Here is a 21,244-nt window from a genome sequence, read left to right on the forward strand (position 1 = left end):
CGTGTAGGGGGAGGCTTTGCTTTCTTCTCTAGGAGCTTCTGGAATCTCATACTATACCAAGTCAATGTTGCTAAATGTTGCACAAATATTGTACTCTTTCTTTTGATTGATCGATCTTGTTCTTCTTGTCCTTAATCTCATTCATATTCCTGAATGGTCTGCCAGCTATAGATTTGAGCTTTCCAAATGTCCTAGCAAGCAACCTCTCCTTCAATCTGATCCATACCAAATTATCTTTCTTTGAAACTCGAGTTTTCTTGGTCTTGTTTGCCTGTTTCTGATACTTAGCGTTTTGCTTAGCGGATATTTTTCTTAGCTGTTCATGCAAAGCTTGAATTTACTTTACTCTGATCTCAATATCAATTTTAAGCTCAATAGCTGGAAGTATAGAGACCAACTCCAACATGGTGAGAGAATATCTCTTATAAATTAGCTGAAAAGGGTTGCAAATTCAAGATTGACTTGTGAACAAGTTGTAAGAAAATTAGCAAACTCAACTTGGAGGAGCCCCGCCTCATATTATACAATTTTAAACAATGAAGCAAACTCAACTTGGAGAAGAACCAAATTCTACTATATGATATTTTTTTTCCACGAAACATCAAAGAAGATTCCCCAAATTGCTGTTCAAAAGTTCAGTTTCCTTATCTTTTTGTAGGTACAATTCTGAATTGAACTTTCATTGTCTAAAAGCAATAAAAGTTATTGTAATTTGTCTAACCCGCCATAAAGGTAGCCAATTATTTCAATTTTTCATTTTCTTGCACGTGTATATTGTATTCTTCTGCCAGTAACATCTTGGGTTAACTCTCATATGCATGTGTATATTTTATATATTTTTTTCTTCCATTTAACATTTAAATGAAAAATATAATTTTTTTTTTCATTTTAAAAGAAATGTTAGAAAATAGTACAAGCATGTCTAAATAACAAGACTATTGTAAAATAAAAATATTTATCCACATGTTTATCTGGTCAGCTGTCCTTTTCTCTTAAGTGAAACTTGTTCTTAGGTGCACATATAGCCATGATTTAAATGTAATTAGCTTCTATTCAAACAAATCTTCATTCCTATTAGTTTTTGATTTATTATTACTATTTTCATAATTTATTTATTTAATTAGATTTTTATTTACTTATATAACTATAGGTATGCGTATATGTGTGTGTGTGTGTACATATATGTATATGAAAATTCAAATAAATTTTTTGTTGCAATTTTTAAAATTTTCTTTTTGGGCATACCTAAATTTAGCAATAACCTAATTTTCAATAAGTTTTAAATATGGTCCTTTGGTTTTTTTTACATTAATTAATGAGGAAAATAACAATTAATTACTAAAATTGAACTTTATACCTAAAATTTATCTTCTTCTTTCTCTACGTTAACTTCTTCGTCAGCATACCTAAAATTTTTAACAAATTTAAGTCAGTTTTTTATTGTAGTATTAATTGACTTTTTATTTCAATCATTTATTATTAATTACTAAAAATAATTTAAGGTCTTACTTTAAACTCCTCTACCTTGCCCTAATAACTCGAATTGAGCAATTATGTCTTTGTCGAGCTCCTTACAATCCCCACAAAACTCTTCCTCTTCTTTGGTTCGATCCTTTGTTTGCGAGCGGAACGATAGGATGAAATCGTTGCTCCTCTCCTTTCTGTCTGCCAACTAGCTAGGGCAATGCTTTTGAGCTTCTCGGGCACATGAACTTGCTCGAAAGATCTCATAAAAGCCCCATGTGATTGTGGGAGATGCTTGCGGAGTCTCCTTCCCTTCTACGCTTGCGTTCGCCTCGAAGTAGTCGAGTCTTGTTCGACAACAATGGAGAAAGCTCGTTCGGTCCTCTTAGGTGCGGAAGTCAAATAAAGGTAATTTCCTCCTACTCTTGCTCAAATAAAGGTAATTTCCTCCTTGTTCTTCTTCTATTGCCTCATTTTCTTCTTCCTCTTCTTCCTTTCATTCTTTTCTTCTATTTGTCACGCCACTTTTCTCGCACTACTCTCGCTCTCTCTCCTCTCTCTTTGTTGATTTCTCTGATATGTTTGTCTCTCACGCGTGCGATGGATTCGATTGAGAGGGGACGTGGGAAAAGCCATAACTTGAGTTTTCGACAGACAGTGAGATTGCTCATTCTAAGAATACCAGTTCATACAAAGTTTTAAATATTTATAATTGACAAAATAAATGCTAGCACACAATACTTATCATTCCACGCTCCATGACGTCTGCACGCATGCTCTCGCGGTCTATTTAGCCTAGAGGTGGTTTCATATGAAATATTAATAATTAGCGGTTGAGTTAAAACTACTCAGTGAGCAAAAATTTCTAAATTACAATTATTTTCTTTTTAAAATATTTTGTAAAAGTTACTGTAAACAGTAAAAAGAAGTGCAGTAAAAAAACAGCAAATAAACCAGTTTTATTTTCTTTCATTTATTTATGTTACGCTTTTGATTGTTGGGAGTCATTGTCTAAAAGCAGTAAAGGTTATTGTAATTTTGTCCAACCCACCAAAAAGGTAGCCAATTATTTCAATTTTTCATTTTCCTGCACGGGTACATTGTATTCTTTTGCCAGTAACATCTGGGGTTAACTCCCATATGCATGTGTATATTTTATATTTTTTTTTCTTGCATTTAACATTTAAATGAAAAATATAATTTTTTTTCATTTTAAAAGAAATGTTGGAAAATAGTACAAGCATGTCTAAATAACAAGACTATTGTAAAATAAAAATATTTATCCACATGTATATCTGGTCAGCTGTCCTTTTCTCTTAAGTGAAACTTGTTCTTAGGTGCACATATAGTCATGATTTAAATGTAATTAGCTTCTATTCGAACAAATCTTCATTCCTATTAGTTTTTGATTTATTATTACTATTTCATAATTTATTTATTTAATTAGATTTTATTTACTTATATAACTATAGGTATGCGTATATGTGTGTGTGTGTGTACATATATGTATATGAAAATTCAAATAAATTTTTTGTTGCAATTTTTAAAATTTTCTTTTTGGGCATACCTAAATTTAACAATAACCTAATTTTCAATAAGTTTTAAATATGGTCCTTTGGTTTTTTTTACATTAATTAATGAGGAAAATAACAATTAATTACTAAAATTGAACTTTATACCTAAAATTTATCTTCTTTCTCTGCGTTAACTTCTTCATCAGCATACCTAAAATTTTTAACAAATTTAGTCAATTTTTTATTGTAGTATTAATTGACTTTTTATTTCAATCATGTATTATTAATTACTAAAAATAAATTTAAGGTCTTACCTTAAACTCCTCTACCTTGCCCTAATAACTCGAATTGAGCAATTATGTATTTGTAGAGCTCCCTGCAATCCCCTCTAAACTCTTCCTCCTCTTTGGTTCGATCCTTTGTCTGCGAGCGGAATGATAGGGTGAAATCGTTGCTCCTCTCCTTTCTGTCTGCCAACTAGCTAGGGCAATGCTTTTGAGCTTCTCGGGCACATGAACTTGCTCGAAAGATCTCATAAAAGCCGCATGAGATTGTGGGAGATGCTTGCGGAGTCTCCTTCCCTTCTACGCTTGCGTTCGCCTCGAAGTAGTCGAGTCGTGTCCGACAACAATGGAGAAAGCTCGTTTAGTCCTCTTAGGTGCGGAAGAATGCCGCGCTAGCTCTTCCTCCTACTCTTGCTCAAATAAAGGTAATTTCCTCCTTGTTCTTCTTCTATTGCCTCATTTTCTTCTTCCTCTTCTTCCTTTCATTCTTTTCTTCTATTTGTCATGCCACTTTTCTCGCACTACTCTCTCTCTCTCTCTCTCTCTTTGTTGATTCCTCTGATATGTTTTTCTCTCACGTGTGCGATGGATTCGATTGAGAGGGGACGTGGGAAAAGCCATAACTTGAGTCTTCGACAGACGGTGAAATTGCTCATTCTAAGAATACCTCCTATGGAGGTGTTGTGTATCAACGAATTGATTTTAATTTATTTTATTAGGCTAATTAAATAAAATTTTGTTTTTGTTATTATTTTTTTCTTAAAGAATTTATTATTACATAAAGTCTTCTAGAAAAGCTTAAAAACTACACATCTTGATTCAAGGCGATAATCTTAGAAACATACAAGCAAAATACCTCTTTGAAGTACATGTTTGCGTTGTGTAAAACATCCATTTTGTTATAACAAAGTATGAAGTATGCTGCCTTTGAAAATATTTTTATTATTATTATAATTGAATTCTTACTTCTTTTGCTTCGTGGAGACCCACAATGTAGTCCATGTTCTCATCCAATCAAGGTGACTCTTGAATGGGGAAGGGAGTGTTTTGATCCATATGTTGTTGTCGAGTCTTGGCCGTGGTAAACATTGCACTATCTAACATTCCTTTCCATATCTTGTATCAGTCGAGGCCAATAGATTTTTTTTTCACTAAAGTAAAAGTTTTGTCCTTTCCAAATGGCTTTACCATCCTTTCATTTGCATACTTCTGCAAAATATTCTCCTGAATTAATTCCTAAGAATGCACAACCTATCTTGTAAGAACGAATAACCATCAATCTTGCTATATTGTTAATCTGATTTGTTTTGACAGCGGATCCAAATGTCATGAATGTTCTCTTCAGTGGCGTGTAAATCTTTCAACATTTAAAGCTAATTATCGTCTCGACTGCAAAGTAGTTATCAATAAGCGGCATTAGCTCAATGCATCATTTTACCTTATTCTAGCTCGCTCCCTATTTTGTGCTTGAGCACAGAATAAAATGAAGTCATAATGTCAGGAACTCCAACTAAAAGACATTTCTACCCTTTAGCTTGCTCTGACTATTTAGGAATCTCAAAACTTCATGATCAATATAAATGATAAATTCACTCGCCAATGGATAATGACTCGAGTAATTGAGAGCTCTTACATTGGACTAAAATTTTTTATCATAAATAAAGTACTTTCTCTTAAAAAATATTTAATTTTTCATTGAATAAAACAATAGGTATCATGCTTGAGTCATCACAAGTCCAATCCTCACATTGGAGGTGTCACACTCAACCTCAAATAACAACAACAACAAGCCTCTATCCCATTAAGTGGGTCGACTACATGAATCTTTTTTCGCAATCGTGTCCTGTTAAGTGTCATATTTTCATTTAGTTATAATACATTAAGATAATTTTTATACAACATGACCAAATCTTTTTAGGTCTACCTCTACCTCTCTTAACATAAGTGAAATCTAAAACATCTACTATTCTAACTTGGTCATCTGATGATTAACCTTTAACATGACCAAACAATCTAATATAGCCTCTCTAATCTTATCTTCCACTGGAGCTATACTCAACCTAAAACACCTCATTAAATTTTTGAGTATGTAGGACTGTGACTTGAGTAACTTGTTTCTTTAGAATTTTGAAGTTGTTTTGTGCGTCATTTGACCAAGTGAATCTATTTGACCTAAGAAGCTCCATCAAAGGCGTCATTAAAATTATTGATAAATTTTCTTTAAAACATGTTAATCCATGAAACTACATGACCAAGTAAAAAAATACAGTCTGGGCCTGTACGCAATAGTATCAACCTTCATAGGGTTCATCTTAATTCTAGTAACTGAACCATTGTACCTAAGAATGCATGTATGTGGTGTTAAAATCTTACACTTTGGGTAGTGTTTTAAGAGCTCCAAAAACCCGTTGAAAGTGCTGTAAATGATCCTCATGCTAAAATATATATTAGGATGTCATCAAAGTTTGAACCATTAAATTTTCGATAAAGTCTTGAAAAATCTTGTTCATTTATTTCATGAAAGTGCTCGGTGTGTTGCAAAGATCAAATGACATGACTGTCCACTCATACGATCCATCGTACATCTTGAAAGCGGTTCTACTCATTTTTGGGCTTTAGTATGATCTTTTGATAACCACTATGCAAATTGATTTTGTAGAAGATGCTTGCTCCATTTAATTGACATAGCAGATCATCCAACTGTGTGATATGAACTTGATCATTGTGAGTTTATTCATAGCCTTTTTATCAAAACACACGCCAAGGTTCATTCCTTTTTGGCTCTATTAGATCTCTAATTACACATGAGCTAATACTATCATGAAATCAATCTTTATCCATCAAGTCTATGACACGCTTTCATAACTTCTCCTGCTCATCGGGTCGCATCTGGTAGATTGTTTGGCTTGGGAGAATCAATCATGAGATAAAATCTATGACATATTAAATCTCTTTTAGTGGTGACAATCTAGGGGGTAAGGCTTTTGGTTAGAATATCTTACAACTCTCTCAGCAGGGGCTACACTATATTTCGTATTAGCTCTTCAAACTCATTGCCTTCTACGACCATCAATGTATGTCCTATTGGTGCTTATCCCAATGACAGTAGAAAGGTAGCTCATGGCGCTACCGTATCAAACTTTGTTCAAATCTCCCAAAGAGTCCTTCCAAATTAAGAGTACATTGCGCTTATCATTCTTAATGAATGAATATGTCTTCTTGTAGTTGTTAGGGTGAGTGCACTAGTTGTATTTATAAGGATGATCCAAAATGATATGACAAGCATCCATATGTACCACATCACATCACTCTTAATCCTGAAACTTTTTTCTGGTGAGAAAGTTTACTAGGCATCTCTTGTGAACTACGATTTTTTTTTAATTCTTCAGCCAAGAGATGGATTAAGGCTGGGTGTGTCTGTGTGACCAGGCTCAACTTTTCTACTTGGTTGACATCATTTTCTCACAAATGCTCTTGTCAATGATAAAACTACGCACCTTTTTTATGGTGCAACAGGCTCAGTCTGATTGATTCGTCGAATACTGGCATCTCTTTTATCTTCTGAGAGTTGATGTTCATTCAGTTTCTAATTTTATATTGTCTATTTCTATCACTGCTCCATACTTGGTGAAAGCGATCACTATCCCGTTAGGGCATTCAGATGGTATGTGTTGAATGTCATGTCACTTGAAGCACTTCATGGTTGGATTGGACTTAGGATTGTTGGATCCCTCCCTTCTCTACCTTGTATTGATTTCTCCTCACATAAGGCCAATTGGGCGCTCTAACAAGTATACTATTGTCCCCTATGATCGAGCAGTGTTTGTGGGGGTTAATGGCTTGCTTCTCCTCTTTTAGGACGAGAAAAGAAGATGAGTAGATGATGAAAGTTTCAAAAGTGATGTAATTGTGGATGAGATGCATAACGAGATAAAAAAATCATAATTTTTAGTCTTAATAATTTTAAAATTTAGCAATATGTCACGACGATGCCTGAAAACTTGTTATTAACTAAGACGAGAACATATGATCGGTCGGTAAAAGATATTTTTATACATTAACATTAGTTCACAATAACATTTATATTGAAAAGAGCCGTTAAATCCACAATATACATGTAATTATCTTTTAACATAATAGATACGATCTTCTTGTCCACTATAACAAAACAAGTGATACAATAAAATAGATAAAATATAAGCACCAAATAGATTGCTACCATATCATTTAGAAGTGCGGAGCATCATATCATCGAACATATATATACAAACTACTAATATGACAATAAAATATGCACTCAAAGTCTCTACAACCACCAAAATTATTCAATGCAAAAACTGTACATGTCACCCTTGGCTACACAACATGGTGCTCCTTACTCTTTCCTGAAACTCAACAACATATAATGAACTACAACTGCAACAAAATAATCAACGCTAAATAATGATTTAAAGACAAAAAAAAGAAGCAACGTGCGTGAAAATCAGGACTCATATGCATGATAGGAAAACTATCACAACATGCTATGATCGTGCAAGACATCTAAAGAAAACCGTGGAATGTCACATCCATTCATGTACAATCATATGCATATTCAAAAAAATTTCATAATCAATATTTGTAATCTTAGGAATGTCACATCCTAATAATAGGAATGTCAATTATAATTGTACAAGTTTTGACTTCTTTCATGTCATTGGGTCATCACTAAGCTTGATGACTAATTTAACTATCAATAAAAGTTATATTTTTCCTAATATAACAGTTATCAATAGCCCTAGGATATCATCTGTTCCCGCTTGATCCCAAATGTTCTTGAATTTCATTACTGTTTGCATACCATGAGCCGGAAATCTCATTGTTTCTTATCATTTACTTGCGACATTCAGGTAATAAGTAATAGTAGTCAAATCATAGTCATATGCATAATCAATATTATATGAATACGTGCAGGCGAATATTTCAGAAACATGCTCGTGTCAATATATAGGAAAATCATAATTATTGTTTGTGTTAATTCAAACTGGCATTCATGAACTTTTGTAGATATTCAACAATATGAGAAAACTCTAAATTCATTCATACGTCATAAGAAATCATATCAAAAACATAGAGAAATACATTATTCTTAATTTAGCTCATATTTATTTCATCTGAATTGACATACTAGCCATATGACAAGTTTTTTCAAGCTCCTCTCGTGCACGCCACCTAGTATAAACAACTTGGAACTTGTAATCCCTTTTGAAAATCATAAATTCTAGCCTATAGTTTCATTTAACCTAAATCATAACATACTTGCTCCGTCTTATCTCAAACATACTTCTCCGCATAAGTATCCCTTTTTGCTTATTTTCTTACTCTCTCAATCCTTCCATTTTTCTCTCTCTTCATTGATTTCTTCGAACAGTCATATCAAGAGGCCAAAAATAAATTTTGACGCTTCCAGTTACATTTTGCCTTCCTTCACATGAAATGGGAATGCAAGAATTGCCCAGCATGCGGAAATCATCAGAAAAATATCATAGGAAAGGAAAAGAATGTTATAAGTATCGAGAAAATGGTAATTTTCTTAACCGTTCTCTCCCTGGTACCCCCGTCAGTGAGCTCGTCTCCGAGCACGACGTTCGCCCATCTGCTACAGTAACCAGGTCGCATGATTCTTCAGAAGAGCAAAATTGAAAGTGGGAGGGGGGGAATGAAGGAAAGTGCGACATATTAACGTGATCCCAATTAATCCCCTCCATTTGATCATATCCAGCCGTGGCATGCACCCTAAGTGCGAATAATGTCGGCTGGCTACAATAATGAAAATTAAAGAGTAATTAGGATTAATTAAGATATTAATTATACTAATAGTTTAACATTTTATTTTTCCCCATACATTTAAAATTCATACATACATTCATGACATTTAAAACTCAGTCAAATTTTGAGGGATGCAAAAATTGGGGTCATTTGATTGATTTGACATGTAAAATTTTATAAAATTAACTCAGTCAAATTTTGAGGGATGCAAAAATTGGGGTATTTCATAATTTACCAAATTTTTATCAATTTTCTCAAAATTGGGTGTTACAGTAACTTACCTCACAATTGTAATTTTTAGTCATGGAGAGAACATTCTATAAATGCTTTAAATTGTGGGGAGCTTTATATTGGGCATGCTTTTTGTTTAATTATACCAAAAAATATTTTGATGCCTTTACTTTGTCTTGACCGTTGTTATTTGTGAATAAAGGAGCCTCAGTAGATCATGGCATTCGCATGATGTTGATTAAGACAATGTAATGTTTTTTAGTAAAAGATGACCTTCTGGATTCACCTTGCTGATCTATCTGCAACTTTAAAAAATTTGGAGGTTTTTTAAATGGTTCTGAATCCCTTTTTTTCTTGTTTGTTTCTGCTATTTTATGCTTCATCGATTATGTGGTGCAAATGCTGATTTTGGCTGCATCTGCAATGTCCTTGTTTTTTGCTATTTGCTCTTTTTATAAGCGCGCATTTACTTATTCTGCAAGCTTATACTCAATTGCTAGTGTCCGCTAATATACCGTTCTCTTATCATGTTCTTATTGGTTCACTTGCTTCTTCGTAATTGCATCTGTTTTATTATGTACGAAGTATAATGCGCTAACTTGAGTTGCTTTGGATTAATACTATATCTTAGTTAAATTACACTTTTTTTTTCTTTTTTTCCGGTGAAGCACTTTGTTTTGCGTTTATGCTTTCAAGCAATGAGTCCATTGCAGTTGGCTCACAAGTAAGATTATAGGAAAATTTACCAACATACCACTCAATTCTTATGTATTTATATATTTAACACCTAAACTTCAATTTTTACATACATACCACTTTACCTATGCAGGAAAATGTATGTTTCACTTTTTTGTAAGTTAAAAAAGATGGTATTTTTGATTTGATATGAAAGTTTTGGGTTGTATACATTTAAAAAACTGAATTCTAGGTATTAGAGATGTAAATACACACGAATTGGGTGGTATGTGTCTAAAAGCCCCAAGATTATATAGTCAAATTTAGTTCTCTATTTCTTAGAGTACAATGTTAATGCATGCATTTATAGCTGCAACGCGGCATCTTTGTTTTTGGCTGACTTGACTTGTACGATCCAGGAAAACACCTAATTCTGCCGTTCACCTTCTTTGTTCATCTCACAATTTAAGTATGCCTACTTAAGTTTTATTTAACTAGTAATCGAAATACCACCGAAATACCACTCTTTCGGATTAAGATTTGTAAATTTAAATACTTTATTACTGTTATGGTGATATTTATTTTCACGTCCATAGAAGAAAAATCTTGGGTCATCTATGTGGCCAACTATGACAACTTTCTTGAATTTGACTAGTACTAGATAAATTGAATGTTTTTTTATTTTATATCCGTTGACTATTAATTATTTTTTAGGGCATTTACATGCATACATAATTCTGATGTATTTACTTATCTCACACCTAAACTTTCATATTTATAGAAATAACACACAAATTTTTAATATCCCAACTAAAATAGCATTATTATCACTTTTTTTAAAGTGAAATACACCTTGTCATGCATATGTTTAAAATTTCGAAGTGTTGTGTGTGTAAATATGAGATTTTAGGTGTGAGACATGTAAATATGTAAGAAATATGTGCTAGATATGTAAATTTTCCTTTTTTTAATCTTTCTATATGTTTACAATTGGCACCCCATTTTTTTTCCATTGATACCTTAATAATCGTACTAAATTTGTCTTCTGTAAAAACATTATTCTAATACTCTTTTGTTCTTTTAAAAAGGATCGGGAGAATATTGAACGTTTGGAAATTACTGGTGTTGGTGATCCATCTGGCCGTGGATTGGGTTTTAGCTATGTACGTGTTACTCCAAAAGCTCCTATTACTAGTGCAGTGGTAAAGAAGAAAGCAGCTGCCTCAAAAGGAGGCTCCACTGTAACTGGAACAGATGCAGACCTCCGTAGGTTGAGTATGGATGCAGCACGCGAGGTAATTCTCATCCTATACTCAAATTTAGCTTCTACATGAGCAGTTTTATACATTCCCTCTTTCAGTTAAGGAAGTTACTTTTGCTTAGTTTTAGGCTTAGGTTTGATAGTTTGATGTTGACTTTAATTGAGGAATGGCTTGGAAGATGGAAGCTGACTTGATCGTTGTCTCGTGATATTGTCATCCTTGTTGTGCTTAATGATACAATTTGTTAATGCTAGAGCGTTTTGAATTATAATGTCTAGGGAGCTTGTTTAGTTGCTATGAGTTGCATCCTCCTAGGTAGCGGAGTAGTCTATGGTGGATGAAGTATATCACATTCCATTGTTCCAGTAATTAGAATCAAGGCAAGAACAATATGTAGCAAATTACAATATAAATATAACCTTATATTATCAAGGAAAGTCCAGAAACTTTTAGTTTCAAATGATAGATCTCTCCAAACAGATGCATTTTTTTCTTTGAGAAATCATCTTGGGATAGTTGTGCGACTCAGCAAAGCCCTTCAAATGATCTGAACGGAGCTCAAGGGAAGAGAGAATAAATACCAAATAATGGCTGACAAGCGTTCCTGGTTCATCAACAACTATCCTTACGTAGAAAATATCAAGTCATAAATTTCTTGAGAAAAGATAAAATAATAATGACAATCAGCATGAAAAATGTGAATAAAATAATTTAATTTATTAACGAATAAATGTCAAGCCAACAATTTGTGCAATAGTCAAAATAATGACTAGAGCTACTCCAACAATCATGACAACGGACCTTTGCATCCATTGGAAAATGAATCCAAGGCATATAATGTTTCCAAAACACAGTGTTCGAGCACAAGAATAGAAGCAAATGCTAAAACAAATATTAGCGACAACTTTTAGATGACATCTCGTTTGAGAAAGATGAATCTAACAAAACATGCTATATAAAACATTAATGTGGCATTTAACGCAGTAAAACATGCCACAAGTAATACAATCATTTTGATTTCAAGACCATGAAGCCTGAAACTAGTTTCCATCAAAACTTAATATATATAATCAAGGCCGTTTTTGGCATCTCAATTATCTCTATTCTCAAAGCAAGGGTAATTTTCTTTTTCCATTTATGACTCTCTTTTGAACTACCCTATAAATAACCAAGTGAACATCAGATCTAGGTCTTAGCACGAGAAGTTCAATCACTAACACAAAAAGCTATTTCTGAAGACAAGGATTGAAATTCAGCTTCAGCACTGCTCCAGACAATCATCGATTGTTTTTTATTTTTTCATATAACTAGATTTTCCCACACAATTTAACAGTACTTGGAGGTAGATCGTCGATTATGGACTGATTTGACCCAATCAACATCTGTATAAGCAACAGTAGAACGCGAGGTGTGACACGAAAAAAGACAAACCTGAGCCTGATGTGTGCCTTTTAACTAGTGAAGAATCCGGTGGACAGCGTGGAGATGGTTCTCATGGGGGTCATGCATGAATTGACTTACTTTACTAACTGCATAACATATGCCGGTGCGTGTATGGGCGAGATGGATGATTTTCCTCACAAAACGCTGATAGTGAGTCTTGTTAACAGGAACTGTATTGAGAACATCAAATAATTTTTTATTAGGATCTATTGGGATATCCACTGGTTTGCACAGAAGCAGATTATTGTCTGTTAACAAGTCAATCACATATTTGCGCTGAGACAGACAAATGTCCCGAGTAACTTCCATGCCTAAGAGGTATTAGAGGGATCCCAAGTTCTTCATTTTAAAGGATGTAGCTAAAATGATTTTCAAAGACTTCAATGTTGGTAGATCATTTCATGTGAGTATATTATCGCCGACATAGACAATAAGAGTAACAATTTGGCCATTGAATGAATGTTGGAAGAAGAGTGTGATCCAATTGACCCCGAGTAAAACCATTACTCACTACTATCTTTTTGAATTTTCTAAAGCAGACCCACAAGGGTTGCTTTAGTCCATAGAGGGATTTTTACAATCTGCACACTTGCCCTGGGAAGACAGTAGAGTCAAAGCTAGGGGAAGAGACATGTACACTTCTTCTATATGATCTTCATTCAGGAACACACTGTTGACATCAAGTTGGAACAAGACCAATCTAGATTCACCGCAAGAGATAACAAGACCCGAATGTTGCTTAACCGGCCATCAGAGCAAATGTCTTCTCATAATCAAATTCGTAGGTCTGTGGGTATCCTTTGGCGACCAACCATGCTTTGTTGCATTCAAAGGATCTGAGTTGAATTTGATGCTAAAAATTCATTGACATCCAATTGCTTTCTTACCCTGAGGAATATCCATGACGTCCCATCCCCTGTATGGTTTCGCCGAAGTGCATTCATTTCTTCCATTACCGTAGCTTTCCAGGCCAGATTTGCTAGTGTAGTCTCAATAGTAGTTGGGATCTGATGATCAATCAGGGCAATAACAAATGCTCTGTAGATCGGCGATAAACTGCGGAAAGAGACATATTTTGCCATAGATTTGAGATAACATGCCTGATTGCGTACTTTACTTGGGGAACCCACTTGATTTGGTGTTGGAGTGGTGATAGAGATGTCGCTAGGAGTGGATTCAAGGTCCTGCAAGGAGGTAGCAGGCTTCAGAGGAGGGGCATTAGGACTAGTGCATCGAGTGTAGACATGGAGAGTTGGAGGAAGAGATGGTGGAACAATAGAAACCAGAACTTCCTTAGTGGCAGGAACTATGAGAGGAACATTCATAGGAGTAGGATATAGAATAATCTCCAAAAAATCAAGCTCTCCCTCAAGGTCAAGTTAGGAAAATAAAGAATAATTTAAAAAACTGAGACATTAACACTCACATAGATTTTGTTTGTGATAGTGTCAAGGAATCGATACTCTTTTTAAGTGGCACAGTACCCTAGGAAGACTCATTTTATGGATCTGAGATAAAGCTTATTTTGAGTCGGGTCAGTGTTTCGAATAGAAGTTGTGCACCAAAAAAATTTGAGATTTAAAGCGGAGAAGACCCGATTAGCAAAAAAGTATGACATCAAAATGGCTAAGTGGGGTTCAGAAGTTGTGAATTTTAGAGGTGATTCTATTTATGAGATAGGTGACAACCAGTATGTTCCCAAAATGTTTCGGGACATTAGATTGAAACATAATGGAGTGAACAACATCTAGATATCGGTTTTTCCTCCCGACTACCTCATTTTTTGAGTGTCCGTACACGAGCAATGGTGGAGAATGCCTTATCAAGAATTCACCTAAAATAAACTTAAAATACCTACGATCATTGCCGATGCAATGAAACTGAATTGGAGTTTTGAATTAGGTATAAATTATGGTATAGAAGTTTTAAAAAGTGATAATAACCTCTGATTTGTTTTTTAAAATTTAGAGCCACATTATTCGAGTGTGGTCATCAATCAAAGTAAGGAACTACCATTTATGTGTGTAGCTGGTAGTGCGAGAGGGTCCTTATACATTACTGTGAATGAGTGAAAAGAGAGCGGAAGGTGTGTAAGTGTGTGTGTGGGGGGGGGGGGGGGGGGGGGCGCGCGCGCGCGCCGTCTTAGAATTCTCACACTTGAAAATAGAAATATTTTGATTAGAAAACATCAATGGATACAAATGTTTTAAAAATTGCAAACTATGATGACTCAAACGACAATGCAACTATATAATGAGACATTTAGTGACTTAAGATATGCTACAATTACTGATTGGTATGTTCTCTTTCTCTGTGCTTTTCTCTTGGAAGTAGTGGAGTTCAGCTACTCGATTTAGCAGTTCCAACCATCCTCCCTGAACGACGGTTTTGAAAGACACAAACTTTAAAAGAGAATTAAACAAGTTAATCAACATCATGTTTCAACTTCTTGACAGATAAAATGTTACATTTCAACGGTGGTACATGAACAACAAACCTTAACAATGGAATTATAGGAGCCATCAACAATGCTTTTCTCTTGGAAGTAGTAGGGTTCAGCTACTCAATTTAGCAGTTCCAACCATCCTCTCTGAACGACGATCCTGAAAGACACAAACTTTAGAAGAGAATTAAACAGGTTAATCAACTTCATGTTTCAACTTATTGACAGATAAAATGTTACACTTCAACGGTTGTACATGAACAACAAACCCTAACAATGAAATTATAGGAGCCATCCACAATGCTGACCGTATCTTTTCTAGAACATGGATAGTATGTCGAGAAACCTTGCGAGCATCCAATTATATGTTCTATGGCGTCTGAATCAATGATCCACGAACTAGAGGAAAAGGATGTGAGTGTCAAAGTTATAGTACCTTGATGGACGTGTGAGGTCGACAGATCAACAGAAAATAGATTAGATTCAAGTTGCTTGATTAAGTGCTCTTTCCTCCGACTTTTTAGAGAATTGGAGGATTTTGAAATGTTATGGGTAAGAGCTAGTTGAACCGTGGTAGACTTTGATATCGTAGTAAGACCGTTGAATGCAGAGGATTTGACCGAAGATTTGTTTGTCGGTTTTTTGTGGGAGCTTCCAACATTTATCACGAGTGTGATTGTGTTTGTGATAGTAATCAGAAGTCGGGTGACTTGCCCGAGAGGGATGAGGACTATTCGAGACCAAGGCGGGCGATTCGGTTGAAGGGTTGGGACTACCAAGCTTGACAAGTATCTAACTCTTTTCACGACGTATCTTGGTGAAAGCAGCGCGAGAGAAAGGAAGATCTCTGTCAAGAATACAAGCCCGATCTTCGTCATGGTTTTTGTTGAGGCTGTCAGGAATTGGTACTGTTCGCAGTCCATCTATAATGTGATCTTTTTCTACAGTTTTCTGGAATAGAGAAAGGTCGACCAAAGAGTCCCAAGTGTAGTCTTGGTACTTTTGCAGTCCATCTATAATGCATCCAGATCACTGTAGTACTGGGTCACGATTCTTGATCTCTATTTTGTCTTTCTGATCTTCTTAGACACCTCATAGAGTTGGTTGGAGTTTCTTATATCCAAGTAGGTATCACGAACTATTGTCCATAGGGCACTAACGGAATGGAGGAACATATATGAACGACCAATCAATGGTTCCATAGAGTTGATCAGCCACAACATACCATAGAGTTCTCCATTTTCCGCATTCTTTGATGAATAAGGACACTGTTTGGGACCATTGGAGAAAGTTAATGTCGTTGCAATTTTTGCTGTGATTAAGAATTTCATGTTGGGTTGTCATTCGGTTTGCATAGGAATGGAGGTTGGAGTCAAACCTCCGGTGGAGTGTAGAACGGTTTCTGAGGATGGCTCGATGATAGAAGAGTCCGACATGATTCCAATTGAGCCAAAAGAATTTTGTGGATTTCGAGGCATCGTTGGATTTTAGGTGTAAATCATCAGCTTTCAGATACAAAAAAAAAGGTAATATGAACAATTGCCAAGGAGGAGACTAGCTGCTAGAGAAAAACAACACGGAGGACCTGCAGGGGTGGCTGACGGGAGACTGCACCTGGAGGGAGGAGCTTTGAAATTGCCAAGGAGGCCAACAACTGTAGGGAATAATAGGGGAGGATCGGCGGCTTCAGACTTCAGCTGGAAGGGCTGGCGGCTAGCAGCTTTTGTGGGAGACCTTGCAGGGAAGGCCGACGGTGGCTGTATGGAAGGCTGGCGGTCGTTGTGATCTAGGGTTAGATCTCTGCTCTAATATCATGTTTTAATATTGTAGTAGAGCAACATATTTTATTGATGGAAATAGGGGTACATAAACCCTCTTACAAGATGCATTTATTAAGAAGGAAATAAAAACATAATAAAGGGAAATCAGAACGAAATAAAAGCAAATTAAAGGGAAATATGAAAGCAAATAACAAAAAAAAAGAAAATATGCATAAATATTCTAATAAAACTATGGCTTATAATGATACAGATGTCTATTTTTGCAAGCACCTGATCCTGCGAGATCGCGCTATGCAGGAACCGGGACCTCCTGGTCCATGCAAGCTAAGGGCCAACCTGCGCTCCTGAGGATTGCCGCCTACTTGATGGGGGCCACTCCATTCTTACCATAATATTATATGTTGTTTCTTCATGTGTTAGGGTAGTTCTTCGTGTTTTTTGTCGGAACAACCGTCAACGTCCAAATTTTCCCATCAAGGGCTGTATTCTCAACCTCCATACCCCGCAACTTTCCATTCGCTGCTGCCGTCACCATATTCACTTCGACCACCTGAAAATCAACCACCTTGTTGTTTTCCTTCAGCCTCCTCCCATTTTGTTGTCATCCCTCTACGCTGCCTTTCCGATAGCTAGTTGTCCCCCTCTTTGGCCACCTATCCGCTGTCACTGCCTTCCAGAATCCCTTCCTTTGTGGCCTAGCTGTTGTCTAGCCTTCCACCTTTCTACCTACCACATCGAATCGCCTTCTATGTTGCTATTCCTCTGCAACTTCCCTCAATCAGTCCTCCTTTCAAGCTGTGAAATCCCATTTCATTTATCGGGAGAGGAATCGAAAAGTTGCCTACCAGAGAGGAATGAAATTGTGAATGATATGGTTTGTATAAATTGCTTATATATGTATGTTTGGCTTTGATGGAATCGCCCATTTATGGTACTAGCGGAGGAATGCTAAGTTACTTGTGCACGTATATGAAAAAAAGATATTGATATTGAAGTATCTTAATTGATAAAAATATTTAGACGATGTTCCTGTAATGATTATGTAAATATAGAATAATATATATTTGCTAGTGATATAATAAGATTCATTGAATAACATCATTTTTATAATAATATTTATATTGATTTTTAAAAGCTTAACTGACATGAAAATTATTTTTTCTTTTTCGTTGTATTACTGTAGTTTAAGAGTGTGGGTATTCAATGACTTATTTGACTCGTTATTTTAAACTAACTTTTTCATGATTACTAAGTGATTAAAATATGAGTGATAGAAGGGATGCTATTTATAGAAGACGTGTACAACCAGTAACAAGATAAATTTAAATACATTAATTTAATTTAATTTGATTAGTGATTCCTTCATTTGTTAAATATTAATGAATATAGAAAATTTTGTTCTTATTGTCCGATCGTCAGTTCTCGTTTTGGTTAATTCCAAGCTTCTGGCCGAGTCATGACACAAACCGGCTTCCTAGCCACCACAGCCAACCACCTCCTCTGTTGCCCTTCCCCTACCATTCCCCAACATCAGCCTTGCCCTCCAAGTGCAACCAAACCCTCCAATCCACCGCCACCTCATTTGGAATACACACTCCTTGTTAAAATCCTGTGTTGTGTTTGTTATTATTTTTCCCTTTTGTGTGGTGGTTGTTGTCGTTTCTTGGTTTTGCAATTATAATGTTTACTTTCTTGTGATTTGTGTTACCTCTAGTATCATTTAATATATTAATAGGCCTCGTTCTTTCAGTCATAACTTACACATTCTCTGGTAGGGGGTAAACATACCGAACTTGGGCGAGCTCAATTTTTGTTTGTGTTCGACTCTTTCCAAATTTTTTTGTTTGAAGTAAGCTCGTGTTCAAAATGGCTCTTGGATAGCATGTTCATTTTCAACCCAATTTGAATTCATTTGTTCGTTCTGCTCAAATTTAGATTGATTGATTTAAAAATAATAAAATTTAATACTTTTTTGAATACACCATAAAAAATCAATATAAATGAGTATAAATATGCTTAAATATTTTTATTTATTTATTTAATAAATTCAGGCTAAAACGAGTTGAACACATTTGAACAAAGGTTTGTATGTATTTGACTTGTTTTTAAATTGAGTTTGCTTCTTATTGAACCGAACATGAGTAATTCACAAATGAGATTTTTTGACAGCCCAATTCCTTGGGTTTACAACTATTCTATCTCTACTCATTGCATGACCTTAAAATGAAATGGTTTGTAATTAGAACTCAAATTTTGTAAATTTAACAAATAGTTTATTCTTTCATAATATCTTCTATATCAAATTTAAATAAGTTGCATGATCTTCTTTAGCTCTTGAAATGTTAATATATCATCAATAAATATATCAGTAAATCAATCTAAAAATTTTTGAAACGCCAGATTCATATGGCCCGTAAACACTACAAGTGCGTTAGTCATAATGACCATAACCTGTACTGAATGTTACCTTTGCCACACCCTTTTCACCTTTAACTGGTAATATCTTGATTTTGAATCTGTCATGGGAAATATGGGTATATTTTTCAACTGATCAAATTTATGAATTCTTGACAATAAGGGCTTAATTTTTAATTGTCACCTTAAGGGTATGTTTTGGTTAAAATTGATTTTTGCAGCAACACTATATCATTTTATCTTTGTCAAATAAACATTTTTATGCTTTCATCGTACTAGTTTTTTATGATACCGTTTTACTTGTAATGATAAGAAAGTCATCATTCTTGAAATGACTAATTTTCTTCATGCTACAACTCTACTTGCAATTGTGCTTATAATTATAAATAAAAATGGAGTATAAAAAAAATGCTATTGAACTTCTTCAATAATCCTGCCTTCTTGTATGTTGCTGGTATCCTTTTGAAGACTAATGCATGTTTGATGATGAATGACTCAAATAGTTTCTTCCATATCAAATGCTATCATTAGGGTTTAGATCTTAATTAGTAAGCTTTTCTATAACCCTTTTTGGGCCAAGCGTTTAATTCTCTTTTCTTAGACTTATTCTTAAACGCATTCATGTCCCAAGTGTCCTTTAAAAAATGGTTTCTATATGTTAAAAATTGAGCACCTGAATATTGCAACCTTCTTAGATGCTGATTACATTGCACATGTAAATACTGGGAGTCTATCTTAGGCCATTATATCTTATTTTTAAGGTAATTCAATTATCCATAAAAATTTAAAAATAGACTATAGTGACTAGTTTGATGCAGAAGCTGATTATAACATTGCGACTCATTTTATATGCAAAATAAAAATACTTTTCTATTAGAGTTTGATTTTACCTGTTTCTCACACTATGACATAATATTGCGATAATCACATTGCCATCTACATATCCTGCTATTCTATTTCTTATGAGCAAAATAAATATAATGAAGTTGCGTGCCATTTAAAACATGGTGTTCTTTGCAAGCAAATATTACTTATATTTCTAATTCAGAACAAGTGACGAATTTTATTGAAATTCTAGGTCATCTACCTTTTTCCGATTTATATAGCAAGCTTGGCTAACAAATATATGTATTTCTTGCATCAGAAAGTGATTATATTAGGGGATATGATTTTATATCCGCATCGTTAGGGATATTACTTGGGTATATTGTATAAAAAAAGATTAAATGAAAAAATCACACTCAATAGGACGCAATGAATAAAAAGGTAGCTGACCCCACTTAGTGGGATAAAAAATTGTTGTTGTTGTTGCTATATCATTCAGGATATTACTACTTTTATTTGTATTTTTCTATATGCTTATATATGGGCTCAACATATTCATTCAATATTATAAAAATTTTCTTCTCTCAATATCATTTATGACGTGGCTGTTCGGGTGGAACGCGGGACGCTTGGGTGCATAGGACATATAAGGGGCTAACCGGTCCTTTCGGGTGTCGAAGTGTAAACCAATGGGAGTGGAGTAGGGCTGTCAAAAAGCTCGTTGTTCGCGAACAGTTCGTGTTCGGTTCGTCAATGAGTTCGTGTTCGATTCGTTCGATAAGTAAACGAGACAAACACGAACAAAATTTTTTCGTTCGGTTAGTTAAACGAACCAAACACGAACAGTGATGCGTTCGTTCGTGTTTGAATCGTTATTGTTTGAAATATAAAATAATAAAAAATTTATTATATTTTAAAACATTAAATTTTATAAATTATAATATATAATAAAATAATAATAATAATATATTAATATACTATAGCAGTAATATACTAATATAGATATTGAATATTTATATAATATAAGTTATATAATTAATATATAATATTATTTTTATATATTAATATTAGAGATGTCAAATTGGCTCGTCGTTCGCGA

The 21,244-nt window shown here is 34.6% G+C and overlaps 1 protein-coding gene across 1 annotated transcript in view; it reads left to right on the plus strand.

Moving 5' to 3' along the window:
• LOC110036988 (transcription initiation factor TFIID subunit 1-like) overlaps window positions 1-21,244 on the plus strand; it is a 108,495-nt gene that overhangs the window by 76,886 nt on the left and 10,365 nt on the right. Inside the window, 1 exon segment of the mRNA XM_020741553.1 lies at window positions 11,065-11,271. Coding sequence (XP_020597212.1) covers window positions 11,065-11,271 — 207 coding nt within the window.

Source organism: Phalaenopsis equestris, unplaced genomic scaffold (assembly GCF_001263595.1).
Source record: "Phalaenopsis equestris unplaced genomic scaffold, ASM126359v1 Scaffold213678, whole genome shotgun sequence".
NCBI lineage: Eukaryota > Viridiplantae > Streptophyta > Magnoliopsida > Asparagales > Orchidaceae > Phalaenopsis > Phalaenopsis equestris.